General features: G+C 36.7%; 1 protein-coding gene across 1 annotated transcript; it reads right to left on the bottom strand.

Moving 5' to 3' along the window:
* Positions 1 to 29: 29 nt before the first annotated feature.
* On the bottom strand, positions 30 to 23314 carry LOC109506409 (pathogenesis-related genes transcriptional activator PTI6). Its single transcript, XM_073245366.1, is given in 2 exon segments — positions 30 to 1710; positions 23246 to 23314. Coding segments are annotated over 2 exon segments (738 nt in total). The 3' UTR covers positions 30 to 1041.
* Between the last annotated feature and the right edge of the window lie 172 nt (positions 23315 to 23486).

A 23486-nucleotide genomic window follows, 5' to 3' on the forward strand; every position in this document is an offset into this window, starting at 1 on the left:
AGATAACCATTGTAGCAGGTTGGCCCAAATGTCTTTTTTTTCTTTTTATGAGATTGGGATTGGCTCATTACATTGCTTTTCTGGGTACTTATAAAAACAAGCTGAGCTAGACCTCATTTAGATGATCGTATTGGTCCAAACCCAGGATTCCTATGGAATTTGGGGCCCAATCATTTAAACAGACTCTAAGTATTTTGTATGTCAGATTATATATATATGGTACTTTGTTTATTCTTGAATATGTTGCTTATACATTTGCAGAAGGAATTTTCATTATTATCAAACTTTAGGCAATATTTGTGATAGGTTATGCCAACAGTTTCTTCACGACATTGTTGGGAAGAAGAGATTTAAATGACGTTCAGGACTTCAGTGTAGGATTTCATACCTTTCATGGTCAGTGATGGTCTGAGAGATGATTTTTTTGAGATTTTTGTATTAATTGAATTTGAACATCAAATGGATTTTGTGGTCGCTTAGACGCTATTTTGGGTACCTTTAACTCCCACTTACCTCTAATGCATTATATGGGAGTGGAACTATTGGATATGGAGTCACAAATCTAATGTTTGGTTTGCGAGGACTGCAATTGCAACAACCTGCCTTCTTCTTTAGTTATAATTAGAAGTTGCAAGTACATCTAAAACGTCTGGTCGATGCAGTTGGTGGAAGTCATTAGGGTATCTCGCCTGCTGCAGTTTGTTTGTTTATAAGTTATAAGGTAGAAAGATCCACTTGTGAATAGGGGTGGAGCTGGGCGAGGCTGGATTGGGTCTTGCCTCCACCCGAGCTGGATCTAAAAATTATTTTTGAACTTTGGTCCGGCCTTAGGCCCGATTATTTTATAAAAACCCAGGCATGACCCCAACCCAACTGAGGCTTGAGTCCGGCCTGAATCCATTTGGGCCAACTCGAGATCTTGCTTGGCCTGAGTTTGGCCCGAGCCCGACCCAAGGTAGAGAAACCCATTGGCTGTTTATTTCCTTTTTTTTTTTTTTCGATGGAATTAGGGTTCATGTGGTTCACGAGTTATGACCAAAATCAGGAATCGAGGATTGAGGAAGGGAGATTCGATAGGAGTAGGAGCCGTATTTGAAACGACGAACGACGATAGCGACGGACGAAGATAAGAAGATGGAAAACTGGCATCGCCGCATCGGTGATGGCAGATGGCGGAAGACCGAAGATAGGAGTTGGTGATGGCGAAAGACAGAAGATGATGAGGGCATCCCACTTGCCGAAGTCTACCTCCCAAAAGTGCCGCTTCCAGTAGAAGTCTGTTAGACATAACGATAGCTCGAAATTGAGGCCATAGATGTCCACATCGCCGTCGACCATCCGGTCGAACGGTGTCTCGTCGCCGCCATACTGGAGCTCCGACGTCGGCAAGGGGTGAGGGTCTTCGGAGGAATCGCCGCTGCTCCCGATGCTCTTGTTCGGCTCCCCATCGATGGCCACCGCCTTCACCACTGCGGCGGGGGTTGGTAATGCTTTCTCGATAAGGAAGTTGGTCACTGCCTTGGCCCCCTTGAGCCAAACGGTGGCACTGTCGTACACGAAAGCAGGCTCCTCCGCAATGTCAAAGGTCCCAAGCCATACCTGCTTTCGCTGCATCGGGTCACAGATGTCCACTGCCTAGTGGCCCCACAAGCGCCCCTGCATGCCACAGAACCTCTTCCCACCCTCCGGCCACTCCGATTTCTTCTCCACCTGCTTCAGCAATGGTGGAAGATGAAAGACAGCATCCTCCAATGGATGGATACAGACCACGGCCGGGGCATTGAATTGGAGGAATGGGAAGATGGAAGTCTAGAACTAGGCTGTTTGGCTCAGGCTGTCGGGCTATTTCGATTTAAGAGGAGAAATCAAGTATAATTAAGAACTAGGTTCGAGTCTTGGGCTGAAAATCTTGATTGAACTTCAGGCTGATATTCGGGCCGAACTCAGGTTGGGCCCTGGCTGGACTAAAAATATAGCTGAGCTCGGTCCGAAATATAAACGGACTTTATACGTAGATTCAAATCTGATCTGAACTCTTTCGGGCCGAGCTTGAAGCTCAACCTAATGTCGGTCTGATCCGATGGGCCTCAAGCTGGCCCGAACTCAATTCCAGTCCTATTTATGAATATATTATAACCTATGAAGCCCAGTGCTTGCCTAAACATTTGGTTCCATATCGATACTTGTCTTCTTATTGGCCCCTTGCATCATGAACCACCATATCTCATTAACATCTTTGCATTATAAATAAGTGTCATCTATTATATATAGATTCTTCATTAATAAGATTAATTTTTCTATTGTGCAAATCTTTTATTAATTCAAACATTTTCGGAGTCTAATTACACCGATCTAGGTTCATAGTTTGTATTACTCTAAAGTGAACATGGTTTGAGAGAGCCATCACTCTCGTATCTTCTAAAAGAGAGGGCTATCCATAGGTTTGCACGCATCTAAATATGAGATTAATGGATGGCCTCATGTTGCCGTTCTTTTCTTCCTAACAAGCCCCTCTTTTTTCCACAATTCTACATCATTTGTATAAATAATTAAATATATCTAAATATATATACTAAAGCAGGAAGAAAGTTATATTAGAAATTCTCATAAAGTGGACTTCTGTTGATTATAGATCGATTTTTTATTCTAATTTATTATAAAAATATGCACTAAATTATCATTTATATAAATGATTAAAGAGCTCATGATTATCTGTGATCATATTATATTAGATTCTATTATCTTAGTCATGTGATGTAGCACATATCGGTATAGATCTAATTCATCTAATGAGCTTTGTGATGAATGAACCCATTAGTATTACTAACTGGACTAAATTCATACTCCACTTCTATATATATTTATCTGTAGAAAAATTTTAGGACATCAAGATCTGAGATGGATCTATCCTATTGAGGAGATAAACATAAAATGAAGATAGAGAAAAAGATCTACTGCATTATTGTTGATTTTTTTTTCGCAGAATGCTAGTCCAGTGATCGTTAATGATCACTCAAAAATTCTACATTGATTATTATTATTATCGTTTTTTTAAAAACTGTTATTGTTGAATAATTTATTTTTATATTTTAATTTTTTATATAAAATTTATAAAAAAATATTTTTTAATAAATTTTTAACGATTGATATCAGAGCTCGAATTTCGCAGGGGATTACAGTCAAAATATAGAATCCAAAAATTTATTTTTTGGGATTCAAATAAACAAAAAAATAACAATAAAAGAAGGAAAAAAAAGGGGAGAAGAAGAGGGATGGATCTCTCTGTGGCCGTCCCTCTTCTCTTCTTCTTGTCACCAATGTGACGAGACCACAGTTCGGCGGCGATCGGGATGAGCCGATGGTGAGGGGTCGGTAGTTCCCGCTGGATCCAAAGATCAAAAAAAAAAAAGAAAGAAACAAAGCAAAGGGAGGGGTGGCGGTTCCCACCACTGTGCCCTCCTCCTCCACCCTTCTGGTGGCCGTTAAGCATAGGACAGCGGCAATCTTGGCGGGTGGTGGCGCCAGACACCGGCCCAACCTCTCCCTTCCACCCGCTTACAAGTAGTTTCAAATAAAAAAAAAAATTAAAGAAAATGGAAGCGCCAGATCTTCGGTCATCGGGGGTCTCGCCTTAATCACCGGCAGATATGGGCGGCGGATGGTTGGGAGACGGTGGTGGTCCACTGACTGGTCCTTTTCCAACAGCCACTAGTCGGATTCTTGGGCGGAAGGGGTGTTGGTTTTGGCCCCCTTCTCCACCGCATATGGTCGTGAGGAGGAAGAAGGAAACCACTATGGGTTTCGGATTTGGGTTTTGGGTTTGATTTGAATCCGTACCCGATTTGCTTGTCTAACTATATAGAAATTTTGCTTTTCGGTCTCTATAGAAGTACATATTTTGTTATCAATACTTAGAAGAATTACATTTTAGTCCCTACGATGGAATTTGTTATATAAAAATTCCTATATTATTGTTTTCCCTTAAAAGGTTTTTTTTTATAACAATCCTCCGAAAATTAACTTTTAGTCCCTAAGATGAAATTTGATTATTATTTAATCCCTGTTCTAAAGTTTATTATATATTTATGATTTAAAAATTATGTTATGACCCTTGCAATACTGTTTAATTGCATAAATATCTTTAAATATACTATTATAAATTTTATACTCTCATATTTAGTTTGCATAATAACATATTTTTGTGTTGATCTTTTATTTAGAAGGTTGTAGGTTTTAATGTGCGGTGACCACCAAAGTGACTCATTCATTAAGATTTGTAAAATTTTTTTATTTGGTATTTAAGAGGATTAGACATGTTAAATTTTGATAGATTGCTTGATGGTATATCAAGATGAATGAATATATTTATGGGCATTATGATTGGTTGTTCTATGATCTAGAGGATTGTAGATTTCATGTAGATGATGATCACCAAAGTGGATGATTTATTGAGATTTACAGGATCTCTCTATCTGATATTTCATGAAATTAAATATATTAATTTTATTAATTACTGCTATTGATGCATTAAGTGGAATAAATGGATCCATCGACATACTATTGATCTCTGATTTGAAGATTTATGGATTTCATTGGATGGTGACTATCAAAGTGGCCATCAAAGTGACCCATTCACTGATATTTGCAAGATCTTCTATATGATACTTAAAAAGATTGAAAAGCATTGCGAAATTATTGCATACAATCATCTCCCCAAAGAGAGCTTATTATGTGTTATAATTTTGAAGTAGAATATTTTGTGACTAGTGAGTGTGCATGATCTAGAAATTCATTCTATCAAAGTAGATAGACCTCTGAAAACTGATGATATTTTACTAAGTTGATTCCACTGAACGCTTGAGAGATACTTTATGTAGGTCACTTTCTTTTCAAAAAAAGTTTGTGGCATTATACCAAGGGCTCTCATTAAAATAATGCTTATAAAAATTTTCAAGCATATATGTTATCTATATTTGTCCGTTGATTAACTACATAAGAATTATTTTGGCAGTTAACAAATTTGTATTGAATAATATTATTTATTGAGAGAGACACTTTATGTAGGTCACCTTCTTTCCAAAAAAAATTTGTGACATTGCACAAGGACTCTCATTGAGATAATGATTATAAAATTTTTTGAGCATATATATTGATTATATTTACTTATTGATTAACTGTATAAAGATTATTTAGCAGTTAGTACTCTGCGTTGAGTAACATTAATGCTTTCATTAAGACTCTGATTGGAATAAATTATCAAATATAAAAATGTGAAATTGAGCTAGCATTATGTTAGATAAAATTTAGATGTTGTAATAATCCTCTATCTTATATCATTAGTGAGAGTACTTTAGAATATTAATTGCATACAAAAGGTGATAGAGAGTGAATCATTTTAGCCTGAAAATCATGAAGAAATCCATTTCTGATACTATTTTGGATCTTATACTTAAGAATGGTGACTATAAGTAATTCTTTAACCTCATTAGTAAGAGATATGTAGAATCTGATAAGATAAAGACTGGATAGCTAATAGATAAGTTAATTAACATGAGATATGATGGCATGATAGTATTATGGCTTACATTATGAAACTCGAAAGCATTGCACCTAAGCTTAATAGGTTGAGATCCCTATTTTTAATGCTTCTCTTGCTCATTAAGCTCTTAATTCTCTCTGTGTGTAATTTGGTTAGCTTAAAACCATATATAATGCACAAAAAGATAAATAGAATGCGAATAAATTTATTTCTATTTTTTGTTCAAGAGTTTTAATATTTTAGGGGAAAGAACGAGAATGCTAATATGGTGTATCGGTCACAACCTAAGGTTTTATACATAATAAGAAAAGGATAATGGTTCCAAAAGAGATAGTTGCTCAATACATTATGCCTGAAACTCCTGAGCAAGATGGTATGGTTGAAAGACATAATTACACTCATAAAATATAATTAAAAGCATAATGAATGGATGCAATATGATATCTCTAGAGTGAGGCCCTAAAGACTGTCATTAATATCTTAAATAGAGTTTTTAATAAGATAGTTTACAAGATATCTTTTGAGTTATCGATTGATAGGAAGCTAGTACTAATCTTTCTCATGTCTGGGGCTACCCTATAAAAGTTAAAATGTATAATCTGATAATAAAATTTTGGATTAGAACTATTTGTTGTTATTTAATTGGCTATGTAGATAATTTTAAAGAATATAGATTCTACTATCCTAACAGAGGTATAAAGATTGTTGAGTCTAATCATGTCAGATTTTTAAAGTCTGATATGGATGATTACAGATATTCTCCTACTGAAGATATGATATTAAAGAAAAAAATAAGTCATTGTTCTTATTTCAGTTGTCCAAAAAAATATCATATTTCATCATAAAAAGATAGTGGAAGAGCAATATTAGATATATGAATCGATTATAATACCTTCATAGCCAGTTAATGAAATATCAGTAAATAAATCACATAAAAGAAAAAAAATTATCATTTTTAATGATTATTTGGTTTATTTAGATGAGAATGACTGTGATATTGGCCATATAGTTAATTCAGTCTCATATAATCAGACTATTACATATTTTTAGTCAGCTAAATAGCTTGAAGCTATGTATGATGCGATACAATCTATGGCTGAAAATAAAATATGGGATCTGACAAGATTACCTAAAGAGTTTGAGCCTATAAGATGTAAGTAAGTGTTTAAATTAAGAAAGACTAAAGATAATATTAAATACTTTAATGCTAGATTGGTTGCATAAGGATTTATAGAAAGAGGCATAAATTACAATGAAATTTTTTCTTTAGTTATTTGTGAGGATTTTTTTAATGTAATCATGGCACTGGTAACCCATTTTGACCTAGAGCTTCATTGGAAGAATTTTATATAAATTAACCATAGGATTTTGTTCAGAGTGAAAAAAATATATGGTATACAGGCCTAAGGGGTATACTTATGGTCTTCAGCAGTCATCAAGAAAATGATATCTTAACTTTGATGACATTATGTTGGGAATAGTGTCCCAAAGCCAATCGTTAGCCTGTTGACGGTTGTGCTCCTTTTGTATTAGTACATGAATTATAAACAAATAAAAGTTATTTTGACATTTTTTCATTATAAATGTTTCATCTTCTAATGAACTCCTATGTTATGATGAAGTCCTTAGGACTATTTAGACTCGACAAAGGAGGATTTATCGCTTAGTCCTTAAACCTGTTCGCGATCAAATGATACGTTGTTCCAAGGACGACAACATTTATCGAGCATAGGTCATTGTGTGCCATATGGGTTGGTTGTCCTCATAACCAAGGAGTGTGGAGACACTGGTATGGAATACAGGTGAGATATAATAGTACATCTGCACTGAACGTGACCGACTCCGGAGCTATTTCTGCTATCAAGATTTACTCCGATGGGATATGGGTATAAATGTCCCTCCGACCTGAGACCGCCACGGTGACTTGCAAGCAACTCACTGCACTTAGGCACTGGACTACCTAAATTTTTAATTCAGTGACGGAAGGCTGCTGGGTGTAGTCAAGTACTTGACTTGTCGGTGCGTGTGTCAAGATGGGATTGACCACTCCAGTTTAGGAGCTGTGTACAGTCGTGTTTCAATTTAGCAAAATCTTGACCAGGGTAGTCCTAGTGAGGAGTCACAGGACTAATTGAGTTGAGCACGATTCGGATGATCTCATCAGGGTTGACAGTTTAACCCTGAGTCGTCCTAAACACAGGGGTCAAAAGGGATGAATTATATGGTAACCATATTCACGTAGGTTCTGAATATTGCGATTGCGACTATTCGACCTATCTGATCATCGGGTACTATTGCTAGATGGTCACTTCAATTAGTACAGGAATTGGTTCCTGTGCTACCGGCTTAGGTTCGAACCTGCGGGGTCACACACATTAGAGGTTCATTTCTGATTTAATGGCTGATTATGAGTCTTATGTGTCTGGGACTCTATGATTGAGAATTAGGATTCTCTGATCATGAGTTCCATACATTTTGGGTACCGGGGTCAAAATTTTGAATTTCAAATTTTGAATTTGAAATTTGAATTCTTTGATCAGGATTTCATATCGATGGTCTCTAATGTCTAATTGCCCATCGGATTTGGACTCAATATTTATGAGAGGTTTAATTAGTGATTTGATCGCTAATTAACTCAATTTGATTGAGTAATTATTTTTAGATCAAGTTCAATTGAATTAGATTCAGTTTGGATTGACCCGATTAGGTTAAGTATTGATCTAATCGCTAAGGTGGTTTAGTCCCTGATTTGATCAGGGGTTAGGCTTAGTTAATTCCTGATTTGATTAGGATTTTATTGAGCCTAATTAAGCCTAATTATGTTGGATTTAATTTGGTCTAATTGTGCTTAACCTATTTTAATTAGGTTGGCTCAATTTGAATCAAACCACCTTATTTTAAATTTCCTGCGCCACCCAACTTCCTTAAGCCCATTTGAATTCACGACAAGAAATTTTTTCGTGAATTTTCTCCCACGCAAAGCTCTCTCACGCCCATATTTCTGTGCGCCAATTATTTGGATTAACTTGGTTTGTTACCCATCCAAATTCAAAGGGGTTTTGAATTTGAATGGATAACCAAATAACCATGCGCCAGCTTATTCTTTTTTGTGCGCCCCATATTCCACACGAGAAATAGTTTCTCATGAAAGTCTCCACGCACAAAAGAAAAAAAGAAAAAAAAGGGCCACGCCATCTCTTCTTTCTCGCATAAATGATTGAGGATAAGATTGGTTGACACTTGAATTCAAATTTGATTTGAATTTAAGTGAGCAACCACCTCTTCTTATCCACTCACACGCTTTCAACATCTCTTACGATGTTTTATAAAATGAGAAAGGAGGGGGCATGGGCAATGAAAGAAAGAAGAGATAAGGGGTGTGGGGAGGTTCTGAAAAAAATTTGAAGTGTTCAAAATTTATCGAGAGGAGAGAAAAAGGAGAGAGAAGTGGGTGCAGGATTTTTGGTGTGTACCCTAGGATTTCTACCTAGGGTTCGGGAAGTGAGATTGGTGTGCCACGAGTGTCGTGAGTCTACTAAATTTCAAGAAGAGATCCATCAGCCTCTCAACCAACCGTGCAGACGATCCGGAGCGTCCGAGGAGTCGGCACACATCGATCGAAGGAGTTCGATCAACATCAGTCATCAAAAGGGTGAAATCACGAACTAGCATTCGTGAGGAGCCGATCAGACGGGAGCTTCGTGTGGACGATCCGCAGAGGTCAGATACTAGTGTGGCTGCGACGTGACGATCAGAGTCCTCCGATAGTGATCAGATTGCGGTGATCGACTACCCGCAAAAGGTGATGTGTTCTGAACACAGTACAGTAAAAAGTTTACTATTTTAAATTTGAATTTTAAATTTAAATGCATGCTGTTGTATCATATTTAGATCCTAGTGTAGGGTTAATTAGTATTAATTAATGAGATTAATTAATAATTTCATTATAAAATAGTAATTTTGAAAAAATTTTAAAATTACCATTTTGCCCCTGCACTGAATTTTTGCTTCAAATGGTATCAGAGTAAGGTTCTAGAATATGATATACATATGCATGCATAGATTAAGGTGTAATCTATAATTTTAAATTTGAAATTTAAAATTTAAAATTTAAAATTTGAAATTTGTTAGAAGTTTCAAATTTGAAATTCAAAATTTGAAATTTGAATTTTGAAATTTGAATTTTAAAATTTGAAATTTATTTGAAATTTAAAATTTGAAATTTGAAATTTGAAATTTAAAATTTAAAATTCAAAGATTGAAAATTTGAAATTTAAAATTTGGTTGAAATCTCAAATTTAAAATTTGAAATTTAAAATTTAAAATTTGAAATTCAAAATTTAAATTTTAAAATTGGTATATTTAGATATACTTGATCCAAGTAGCAAGTAATCTAATTGGGTTGGTTGCCATGGCCGTCCGGTCATAGGAGAAAAATAGGATTTAAAAGTCCTCTCTTCCCATTCGATGGGTCTCCTATGGCGGTAGGGGTGCCGATGTAATTATATCTCATACCGATGAAGCAGCGAAAGGACTTAATTATAAAATTTATCATGAATGTGTTAGATTAGACCTAAAAGAAAATTCATGATTTATTTTGAGTTATTTTCTGTTATGAAATGAGCAATAGGATTGCTGTTTATGAATTGTGCTGATCCGTTTGTGAAATGAGTCAACACATTTGGTGAACAGAAAATAAAATCTTTCAAAATTTAAAAATTATTTTTGAAATGCCAAACCCTGACCCATCAGCCCAAGTACTTAATTAAAAGAATTAAGTGTTGTCTAGTAGGTCTAGAATTGTGAATTAAGACCTAAGACAATTGCATAAACTTGTGGGTCAATGTGTTAGATGAATTAGGTCCATAATTGGGTTAGACCTAAGGTTAGCTTAAAAATGGACTAAATGGAGTAATTGGTCAAATCTAATCAAAAGTTGAATTAGATTAGGTCAAAGATACTCTAGACTCAACTTCAATAGTTGTAGTTGAATGGGTCCATGTCTTTAACTAGACCAAGATGGACTTAATTCATGGCTACGCGGTGGAACCCTATTTACTAAGTTGATCAAAATTAAAACTAATGAACCAGTTGGTGTCTAAGGTAAGTTCGGCAGTTTTGACCAGTGGTTCTTAAGCGGGAGCTACTCGCATTGATTCGATCATTGACGAGTTAATGGCAAATTTCACCACTGATCTCACTTACCTGGCCAATCTGGTAAGTTAGATTTTTGATTAGATCACTTGGTGATTAGAGCTCACCCATGTCATGAGGTAAATCAGTGTGACTGATTTAGGTGCTCCTAATGCCAGCTTTAATTAAATCCTTTTTAATCTGACTTGGTGAAGTCAGTGGGAGGATTGAAACTGGCTGGATGATTTCTTCTCTACTATCCTTTAATAAAATCCTCAAAAATTATTAGGTCCCTAAAATGATTAAGTTATAATGATAACTAAGTCAATGCCTCCCATTAAGTGAGTGATAATGAGTCCATTAGTTCAATGATCATTGGAGGCCCAAAGGTCTGGTGCTCATTAGCTAATGGAATTATCATTCATAATATGATAATTTGGTTGAGTCTTTCTGATGGTGGTTAGGTTGGCCAGCCAAAGTAGGGCCTGATCATTTATTGGTCTGATTCACCAAATTAAGTCATGTTAATGGTTGGACCTAACCAGATCTTTTCAGTGGAAGCCAAAGCCTACTGATTAGGTTCTGGGGCAAAATCAATTACTAGAAGTTGTTTAGAGAAATAACTGGTTAAGAACCTACCCATAGATGCACATGGATTGACCAACCAAAGTTGGGCTCGTGTGTAGTCTGTGTGGATTCTAGTACCCATTAAGGAATTAAAGTAATTCCTCGAATTGGAGGTTGAGGTTACCAGTTTGTAAAAATATTGAAAAAAACTTTAGACTAAAATCCAAGTCTTTAGTATTAATTTATGTACTAATAGAGGTCTGATTTTTCTTTATACAGCTATGGCCACTACCCTGTCGCTCCGGTCATTATTAGATAATGACAAGCTCATGGGACCTAATTTCGATAGCTGATATCGAAAATTGAAAATCGTCCTTGAATATGAGCGGATCCTTTATGTAGTAACGGATCCAGCACCTGAGGAGCCAGCTCCGAACGCTAGTAAGGCGATTCGAGACACTTACCAGAAGTGGCTCAATGACCACACCACCGTCCGATGTATTATGCTGGCAGCAATGAATGATGAGTTCAGTCGCAGGTTTGAGAACGCCCAGCCACAGGAGATACTTCAAATGTTGAACGACTCCTTTGGCACGCCTGACGACGTTGAAAGGCATAAAACTAGTTGTGCCATTTTCAATGCTCGGATGAGGGATGGGGCCTCAGTCACTGATCATGTACTGTACATGATCGAGATGATTGAGTGCCTAAGCAAATTGGGTTTTCCTCTGCACGAGCAGCTCGGTAAGGATGCGATCCTTAATTCTTTGCCCAAGTTCTTCCTCCCATTCCTTACTCATTTTCGAATGACAAAGCCTGCAGTAAACTACCACGGGTTGTTGGGGTTGCTGCAGAACTTTTAGAAGGATCACCAGCTCCATAAGGAGTCGGTGAATGTAGTGGGAGGGTCTTCTTCTCGTCGTCGACCCTTAGAGAAGGGGAAGAAGAACAAGAAGAAGAAGAACAAGAAGGTGTAGCCTCATGCTGGGAAGGTTGCACAGGGTCAGACCAAGAAGTGCAAGCCCGACCAGAGCCAGGCGGAGTGCTTCTTTTGCAAGAAGCAGGGGCATTGGAAGAGGAACTGTCCTCAATTCATTGTCTCCCTGGACCCGAACAGGCCGAAGAAGAAGCAAAGTAATTATATGATAACTCCTTGCAACTTTTTCATTTGTGATACTACTGCCTGGGTATTGGATACCGGAAGCCCTTATCATATTTGTAATTCGATGCAGGGTCTGCAAGTCAGTAGGAGATTTGATGAAGGCGAGAGGTTCCTGAACGTTGGAGATGGAAGCAAAGTTCTAGTTCTAGCTTTAGGAATCATGAGTCTTGTAATCAATTCTCGTAATGTAATTCTGAGTGAATGTCACTATTATCCAAGCTTTTTATTAAATATTATTTCTATAGGCCTTTTGGCCATGTACGGTTATGATTTTTTAATAAAAAAAATATTTGTAATATCATTTTGAATGGTGTTACAATATTTGTTGGACAATTAAATAATAGAATTTACTTACTATCACAGCCTGTTAATGTGGTTCAAAACTTCGGTAAGCACCTAGAATAGATAATGTGTCAGAAGTCTACCTTTGGCACTGTAGGCTAGATCATATCAATAAGAATAGGATAAACAGGTTGGCTCAAGAAGAAATTCTTGAACTTGGTGATTGTGAATCACTTCCAACCTATGAGTCTTGTCTTCTTGAAAAGATGACCAAGTTACCTTTTACTGAAAAAGATGAGCGAGCCAGTGAACTCTTGGGTCTGGTACATTCTGATGTATGTGGACCTATAGACTCAAGTGCAAGAGGTGGATATTTCTACTTCATAACCTTCACAGACGACCTATCGAGGTATGGGTATGTCTACTTAATGAAGCATAAGTCAGAATCGTTTGAAATGTTTAAACTATTCCGAAATGAGGTAGAAAAATAAACTGGGAAGTGTATTAAAATTTTCGATCTGATTGAGGAGGTAAATACCTTTCCAATGAGTTTCTGACGTATTTAGGGGAGAATGGGATTCTCTCTCAGTGGATTCCTCCTGGAACACCACAACATAATGGTGTGTCTGAAAGGAGGAATCGGACCTTATTGGACATGGTTCGATCTATGATGGGGTTTGCTGGTCTGCCGATATCCCTCTGGAGATATGCACTCGAATCGGCTTGTTACCTTCTAAATAGAGTTCTGAGTAAGTCTGTAGCCAAAACGCCATATGAGATATGGATAGGACGTAAGCCAGTACTCTCGCACCTTAGGATTTGGGGGTGTCTGACTTATGTTAAACGTTTAATTACAGACAAGCTTGGATCTAGGTCTGACAAATGTAATTTTATAGCGTACCCAAAAGAGACCAAAGGGTATTATTTCTACCTTGCTAATGAGCAAAAGGTGTTTGTCAGCCTTAAGGCAATCTTTTTAGAAAAGGAGTTCCTTAGCGAAGGAACTGTTGCCTCTAAGGTTGAACTTGACAAAGTTCGACAGGTGAAAAAATCGACACATGTTACTGAATCTGAGCCAGATTTGATTAGATCAGATCTGGAGCCCATTGATTATGCACCCTTAAGACGGTCTGATAGAGTACCACATCAACCGGATAGATACTATGGTTTCTTGGTCCGGAATGGCGATCCTGTCGAACTTGATGAAAACGATAAAGATCCGATCACCTACATGGATGCAATGCAGAGACCTGACTCTGAGAAATGACTATAGGCCATGAAATCCGAAATGGAGTCCATGAAGGTCAACGATGTGTGGACATTGGTTGACTCACCCGAAGGAGTGAAACCAATAGGGTGTAAGTGGATCTTCAAGAGGAAGAGGGGTGCAGACGGAAAGGTGGAGACCTATAAAGCCCGTCTGGTTGCCAAGGGATATCGTCAACGTTATGGTATAGACTATGATGAGACGTTTTCTCCTGTGGCAATGCTCAAATCTATTCGGATTATGCTTGCGATAGCTGCCCATCTAGACTATGAAATCTGACAGATGGATGTGAAGACAGCTTTCCTAAATGGAGAGCTGGACGAAGAGGTGTATATGATACAACCTGAAGGGTTCACATCCACAAATGAGTCTAAGGTATGCAAGCTATAAAGGTCCATTTATGGACTTAAGTAGGCATCTCGGAGTTGGAACATACGTTTTGATAGGACGATCAAAACGTATGGCTTCGTTAAGAACAGAGAAGAGCCCTGCATTTATAAGTGGGCTAATGGTCCAGTAGTAGTATTTCTTGTATTGTATGTGGATGACATTCTCTTAATCAGAAATGATGTCCCTGCATTACAGGGAATAAAGATTTGGCTATCGTCACAGTTCTCTATGAAGGATCTGGAAGAAGCTTCCTACATCCTAGGGATGAGGATCTATAGAGATAGATCCAAAAGGTTGCTTGGCTTATCCCAGTCCATGTACATTGATACTATGCTGAAAAGGTTCAGCATGGAGAATTTCAAGAAAGGCTATCTACCGATAGGCCATGGAATTTCTCTCTCGAAAAAGGATTGTCCGACAACACCTCAAGAGAGAGAGCGTATGGGTAGGATTTCATATGCTTCGACAGTGGGATCTATCATGTACGCCATGACATGTACACGACCAGATGTGGCATACTCACTAGGGGTAGTGAGTAGATACCAATCTGATCCAGGGGAGAATCACTGGAAGGTTGTTAAAACCATCCTAAAGTATTTAAGAAATACTAAGGACCAGTGGCTTGTATATAGTGAATTGGACTTGAGACTTATAGGGTTTACATACTCTAGTTTCCAATCTGATCGTGATGACAGCAAGAGTGTGTCAGGATTTATTTTTACCATTAATGGTGGGGCTGTCTGCTGGAAGAGTTTCAAGCAGCATACTGTGGCTGATTCAGTATGCGAGGCGGAGTATATTACTACATCAAATGCTGCCAAAGAAGCGGTGTGGCTGAAAAAATTCATCACCGAGCTCGGAGTAGCACCCTCCCTTGTTGGTCTAGTTTTGCTCTACTGTGACAGCTCTAGAGCCATTGCTCAGGCGAAGGAATCGAAGGCACACCAACGGACGAAGCATATTCTGCGCCGCTACCATCTCATCCAGGAGATCGTGGATCGAGGTGACATCGACCTTCAGAAGATCGACGGAAAGGAGAACCTGGCCGACCCATTCACTAAAGCCATTGCGGTGAAGGAGTTCAACGACTACAAGTCGAAGATGGGTATTAGATATTGCACCGATTGGCTTTAGGCCAAGTGGGAGATTGTTGGAAATAGTGTCTCAAAGCCAATCGTCAGCCTGTTGATGGTTGTGCTCCTTTTGTATTAGTACATGAATTATAAATAAATAAAAGTTATTTTAGTATTTTTTCATCACAAATATTTTATCTTCTAATGAACTCCTGTGTTGTAGTGAAGTCCTTAGGACTATTTAGACTCGACAAAGGAGGATTTATCGCTTAGTCCTTAAACCTGTTCGCGACCAAATGATACGTTGTTACCAAGGACGACAACGTTTATCGAGCATAGGTCGTTGTGTGTCATATGGGTTGGTTGTCCTCATAACCAAGGAGTGTGGAGACACTGGTATGGCATACAGGTGAGATGTAATGGTACATCTGCACTGAACGTGACCGACTCCGGAGCTATTTCTGCTGTCAAGATTTGCTCCGATGGGATATGGGTATAAATGTCTCTCCGACCTGAGACCGCCACGGTGACTTGCAAGCAACTCACTACACTTAGGCACTGGACTACCTGAATTTCTAATTCAGTGACGAAAGGCTGCTGGGTGTAGTCAAGTACTTGACTTGTCGGTACGTGTGTCAAGATGGGATTGACCACTCCAGTTTAGGAGCTATGTACAGTCGTGTTTCAATTTAGCAAAATCTTGACCAGGGTAGTCCTAGTGAGGAGTCACAGGACTAATTGAGTTGAGCACGATTCGGATGATCTCATCAGGGTTGACAGTTTAACCCTGAGTCGTCCTAAACACAGGGGTCAAAAGGGATGAATTATACGGTAACCATATTCACGTAGGTTCTGAATGTTGCGATTGCGACTATTCGACCTATCCGGTCGTCGGGTACCATTGCTAGATGGTCACTTCGATTAGTACAGGAATTGGTTCCTGTGCTACCGGCTTAGGTTCGAACCTGCGGGGTCACACACATTAGAGGTTCCTTTCTGATTTAATGGCTGATTATGAGTCTTATGTATCTGGGACTCTATGATTGAGAATTAGGATTCTCTGATCATGAGTTCCACATATTTTGGGTATCGGGGTCAAAATTTTGAATTTCAAATTTTGAATTTGAAATTTGAACTCTTTGATCAGGGTTTCATATCGATGGTCTCTGATGCCTAATTAACCATCGGATTTGGACTCAATATTTATGAGAGATTTAATTAGTGATTTGATCGCTAATTAACTCAATTTGATTGAGTAATTATTTTTAGATCAAGTCCAATTGAATTAGATTCAGTTTGGATTGACCCGATTATGTTAAGTGTTGATCTAATCGCTAAGGTAGTTTAGTCCCTGATTTGATCAGGGGTTAGGCTTAGTTAATTCCTGATTTGATTAAGATTTTATTGAGCCTAATTAAGCCTAATTATGTTGGGTTTTATCTGGTCTAATTGTGCTTAACCTATTTTAATTAAGTTGGCTCAATTTGAATCAAATCACCTTATTTTAAATTCCCTACGCCACCCAACTTCCTTGCGCCCATTTGAATTCACGAGAAGAAATTTTCTCGTGAATTTTCTCCCACGCAAAGCTCTCTCACGCCCATATTTCTGTGCGCCAATTATTTGGATTAACTTGGTTTGTTACCCATCTAAATTCAAAGGGGTTTTGAATTTAAATGGATAACCAAATAACCATGCGCCAGCTTATTCTTTTTTGTGCGCCCCATATTCCACACGAGAAATAGTTTCTCGTGAAAGTCTCCATGCACAAAAAAAAAAGAAAAAAAGGGCCACGCCATCTCTTCTTTCTCGCACAAATGGATGAGGATAAGATTGGTTGACACTTGAATTCAAATTTGATTTGAATTTAAGTGAGCAACCACCTCTTCTTATCCACTCACACGCTTTCAACATCTCTTGCGATGTTTTATAAAATAAGAAAGAGAGGGGGCATGGGCAATGAAAGAAAGAAGAGATAAGAGGCGTGGGGAGGTTCTGAAAAAATTTTGAAGTGTTCAAAATTTATCGAGAGGAGAGAAAAAGGAGAGAGAAGTGGGCGCAGGATTTTTGGTGTGTACCCTAGGATTTCTACCTAGGGTTCGAGAAGTGAGATTGGTGTGCCACGAGTGTCGTGAGTCCACCAAATTTTAGGGAGAGATCCATTAGCCTCTCAACCAATCGTGCAGATGCTCCGGAGCATCCGAAGAGTCGGCACACATCGATCGAAGGAGTTCGATCAACATCAGCCATCAAAAGGGTGAAATCACGAACTAGCATTCGTGAGGAGCCGATCAGACGGGAGCTTCGTGTGGACGATCCGCAGAGGTCAGACACTAGTGTGGCTGCGACGTGACGATCAGAGTCCCCCGACGGTGATCAGATTGCGGTGATCGACTACCCACAAAAGGTGATGTATTCTGAACACAGTACAGTGAAAAGTTTACTGTTTCAAATTTGAATTTCAAATTTAAATGCATGCTGTTGTATTATATTTAGATCCTAGTGTAGGGTTAATTAGTATTAATTAATGAGATTAATTAATAATTTCGCTGTAAAATAATAATTTTGAAAAAATTTTAAAATTACCATTTTGTCCTTGCACTGAATTTTCGCTTCACATTAAGTATTCTTTGAGATTTAAAGATAATAAAGTAGATCAATATACATATATATTAAGGTCAATGAGAGTAAATTTATTTTTTATCTTATATAAGGATGCTATTTTGTTTGTCAGTAGTAATTCTATTATTGCGTGAGACTAAACTTTGCTATCTAAGATTTTTTATATGCAGAATCTTAGAGAAACTTTATTTATACTCTATATTAAGATTCACAGGAATAGTCTGTAATATATTAGGGTGGTTTTATAGAGCTCACATTGATTATATACTGAATAGATTTAGTATGCATAATTACAAATCTAAAGGTGTGTATGTAGTCAAGAAAGATAAATTCAGGAGAAACCAGTGTCCTAAGAATAATGTAGAAAAGAATTCATGAATAATGTGCCTTATTAAATTACTGTGTAGTTTAATACATGTACATATTTGCGACAGATCGGACCTAGCATATATCATAAGTATACTTGATAGATATATGATAAATTTGCATGTGAGGTATTTAGAATATAGCTGGTATTTATAGAAAACCATAACAGAAGGTATGCTGACTTTATAAAGTCTGATCATCTTGAGGTGATTGGATATTATGATTATGAATTTTACTGATTGCATGGATAATATAAAATTTGATTTTATTATATTTTGATGGTGGCTAGATGAGCTTTATCTTAAAAAAAAAGTTCAAAACAGATTCTTATGGCATTTTATACTATGCTAGTAGAGTTTGTGGCATGTTAGGAGCTGCAACTCATACTGTTGATTGAGGGACTTCATCCTAGAAATTATGATTGTTGATTCTATTTTGACATCATTTTTGGATTTACTATGGTAATAGTATAGCTATGTTTTTTTTAAAGAATAATAAAAATTTTCAGTGCCTCTATCCATATGAAGATAAAATATTTGACAGTCAGAAATTTGATTAAAAGGGAGACATTGTAATTGAATACATAGAGATTGATGCAATGCTGACAGACCCATTGATCAAAGAATTTAGATTCATTATATTTATTAAATATATAAAAAATATAGATTTATTAGAATCTTTTGATATGCTTGGTTAGTGGGAGCATTGTTTATGTTGAACATCATATAGATATCTTAAAGCTTTTATTTTTCATTATTTTCATAATGAAATATTGTATTTGCATTTGTGCATATATGGTTGTTTGTAAATGCAATTTAAATGATAGTTTTAAGCATAAAGATATTGCTTATATGATTATTGATATCATTAATATCATAGTTCGTCTTGAGACATAAAGAATTCGTCTTGAGACATATGATGAAATTATGGCATAAGCTTAAAATTATTGTAACTTTTATTGAAAAGCATAAAGGAGTTTTATTTGAAACCATAAAATGGATTGATGATGAGCTTTATATATTTTGATCATATGGTTATAAAGTTCACACTACACGTACAACATCACTGAGATTTATGTTGATAAGGTTACTAACATTTATAACCATAGAGGGAGTTTTATCAATAAATGATATAAAAACTGTTGTAATTCAATATTAGTAATTTTAGCAAACTAGATTTTTAACTAAAAATATTATTCATTCAGCACATTTGCATATGTGGCTATATGAGGTGCATTTAGCCTGAGAGTGATTTTCGAACTATATATATATCATAAATATATTTTTTTGAATAAAAAAAGAAAGATCTTAATTAATCTCGTCCAAGTGAGAGAATATTGAAAATTCTCATAAGATGGGCTTCTATTGATTATAGACTGATTTTTTATTTTTATTTCTTACAAAAATATAGACTAAGTTGTCATCTAAATGAATAATTAAAGAGCCTATGATTATCTGTGATCATATTATTTTGGATTCTATTATCTTAGTTATGCAATGTAGCAGTTATCTGTATAGGCCTAACTCGTCTAATGGGCTCTATGATGGGTGGATCCATTAGCATTACTAACTAGGCTAGGTTCCTATTTCATTCTTCTATACATCTGTCCGTACAAAAATTTTAGGGCATCAAAATCTCTAAATTTTTAGGATGGACCTATCCTATTGAGGAGACAGACATAAAGTGGAGATGGAGAGGAAGATATACTCCGTTATTATTGATTTCTTATTCACAGGATACTGGTACAGCAATCGCTAATGATCATTTAAAAATTTCATGATTTGATTGATTGATTATTATTATTATTATTATTTTAGGATCAATTATTGTTGAATAATTATTTTTATGTTCTAATCTTATTTATGGGATCTCCAATAAATTTTCAATAAGCTATTTGCCAAAATAAATAAATAAATAAATAAAATAAAAATAAAATAAAAAAGAAAGAAAGCAAGCTAATAAGCTGATGAGTTAACTCGCCACCAACCTTTTCCAGTTCTCGACATGCACGTCTGCATAGAAAAAGAGATCTCCCTTGTGTTGCTGTTCCTTTCTAAGTTTCAAGCATTTTTTCCTTATTTTGTCCTGCGAAGCAGAAGAACCCGGAAAGGATGCTGACGCTTTTGTCCTCGACGAACACCACCTTCTCAAGGTGACCTCACCCTACCCATTTTCAAATACTTAATTGTCCAACTTGGCCAACTTGAGCTGGGACGTCTTTTTCACTGTCATGTGGGAAAGCAACCGCTTGTGCTTTTTAAAAATAGGACCACCAACGGCCACCATCTTTACATAGATCTATGATGATAAAATTTGGTGTCCAATGAATGTATGATTCGATAATTTCAAATTATTGTCTTCTATCACTTGATAATATTGTATATTGAGCAAGAGAAGGAAGGAATGTGAATAAAGAAAAAGAGTAAATTGAATTGAGTGGGTGATAATACCGGTGGTTAGCATATGAAAAGATGACTACCATATAATTCATTTTAAATACCAGTGGCTATGGAATATAGTACTTCATTATCAGTTACAGGGTTCATATAATTTTGCAGGACTCCCAAATGTAGCTAATTCAGCTAAATATGTGATGTATATTAAACAAAGAGGACACCACCGGAACTTTTTTTATACATACACACTATATATATATATATATATATTTTTTAATTAGTATTTCATAATGTATAATCTTAACTAATGCAAATCCTCTGTTGAAAAGTAAAACTTCTTATTAAGGTCACCTTGTTGTCTGAAACAAAGAGAAAAGAAGAGGATAGCCAAATACATTATATTATCTAGATCCAAATGCTTTGAGATGTACTATCTAAGACTGGAATCAGAATCTTAAAAAAAATAATAATAATAAAAAAGAAAAGAAGAAAAGTCGGTGCGGTCCCTAAGGCATCACCTGATTCTCCTTATCGGATAAAATTAAATAAGGCTACTATATTAGCTATCTAGAAACTACATGTTTGAAATTCATGCAACTATAAAAACCGTTGAGGTTTCCTTCAAACTTAAAATATCGGGACTATAAGGAGGAAAAGAAAGCATGATATAAAAAATTGTATCCATTTAAAAGAGAACTGTAATCCACATTTGAGTGCAAGTTATAACAATTTTGGACCTCTAGTTCTTCATTCTTGTAAAATGTACCACCATACTTGTTTTAAAAATAGTATTGGCTTTTTCTAAGATTAAAGAGACCTCTTTGTATTGTATATGATAATTTGACCATGAATTTGATTGGGGCTTGACAAACTGGGGAATAATATGAAGAAAAGATTTAATAAATCATGCAGGTTAAGCCATCATGGAGTATTTGAGCATTTACTGAATTAACAATTTTCTGATATGAAGATAAACGTATGAGTCTTATTACTATTAATGGGATTTAAGTAAACAAAGATACGACCAACGGCTTGGTTATGGGAAAAAAACTAAAAGCATATATTTTCTAAAAGATTATGTGTTGTTGCGATACCTCCAAATTTATTTTTAAGGTAGGATAAGTCTGGAATAAATTCATGAGTGCAGCTTTTGAATTAAACAAGAAATGCATTTTTATTTACTATGTACATCATCAAGATAGCATGATCTCTGGTCCCTTGTGCTTACTTTTTTACATCACTTTCTTTCAAGTGTTTTGCTCATCAAAAGCAAGGAAGGCACACTCAGAACGCTGCCAACCTCCCCTTCCAACGAGCTTCTATGCATTTCACCGAACGAATATTTTTAGCCCTTTTTAAAATAGGCAGAGAGATTAGGAGCTCTGATTGAAAAGGCTGCAAATGGGATAAAAGGGTATTGTCTTTTAATTTGCTAGTGCAACACCACTGACGGAAAGTGAATGGCCTTCATATGGCTTAGATTCAGTGATTCAGAGAACTTTTTGAGTCATCTGCCAATGCCATGTTTTATTTATAATATCAATGATATGCCCTCACATTATGGAAATCCAAATGCTGCGCCCACCTCTAGATTCTCACTTCTGTAGAAACCAACTCCATCTACAAGTTATTGGGGCTGAGAAATTGCATGGACTACGGCTCTACAATCTAAGAAGTTAAAATGGAGGTTTTTGAAGCGTTTTCTCTTATTTTATATAATGGGTAAATTGACGGCTATTTACACTCCAGGATAGAGACCTCCAAGAGTCACCATGCAGAGATAGGCTAAAAAGGAGGCTCACACTTCTCTTTTTTTTTTTTTGGGTATAAATGGGCAGTCACACCAATCTAGTAAGTGCAGTCCAAAAAATCAGAGTACAAAATATCACGTAGGGTCTTTGGACAATTGTCATCTTAACGTCAAATTCAGTTTCCACATTATTCGTCTCGCAGAATATGTGTCAAACAGTCGTCACATTAGAATGATTGAGGGACTTCCAGATATTATGGAGCAACGGATGAACATCAAAATGCTTCGTCTCATTATGAATCCAACCAATGACCGTGGCAGAATCGTCCTCAATGAAGATCCTTTCTGTTCGCAGCTCTTGATGTACGTAGATAATGCCTACTCAGGTAGCATGGAGCTTTGCATCGGAGACCTATGGCTCAAAAAGGAGTAAGCTCTTGGGAGCCAATAATCTAGCATCTTGGTCTCGGATGACGTAGTTCGCACCATTTTTGCCATCCCTAACGCTTCCATCAAAATTGATCTTGACAAACCCCAAGGATGCGAGCTCCCAGAAAATCAAAAGAATCTTTCGGATCGCTACATATGCAGTAAAGAAGTTTCAGAAACTCGGAACGATAAGAGACTGGCCAGCAGCATCAAAACGCGCGGCTATACTCCTCAGCAAGATAGCAAGCTCTCTTCATTATTCAATGTACAAGCACCACCTCGACGTCGAAGACTAAGTTGTTCCTGAACAACCAAATCTGAAATGCAACGTACGCCATCTTACCACCTAAGAGCTAGCCCTCAACTTGAGCTTTTAACAAGAACTTTTTCTGCCTGATATAAGATGCGCACCAAAGAAGGAAATATAGAGCAGATTGCATATTTTGCTATATATCTCTAATGTTTAGAATTTCAAAAGTTAGAAACAATTTCTACGACGGAGTAGTTGGT

This window comes from Elaeis guineensis, chromosome 11 (assembly GCF_000442705.2).
Source record: "Elaeis guineensis isolate ETL-2024a chromosome 11, EG11, whole genome shotgun sequence".
Taxonomy (NCBI): Eukaryota; Viridiplantae; Streptophyta; class Magnoliopsida; order Arecales; family Arecaceae; genus Elaeis; species Elaeis guineensis.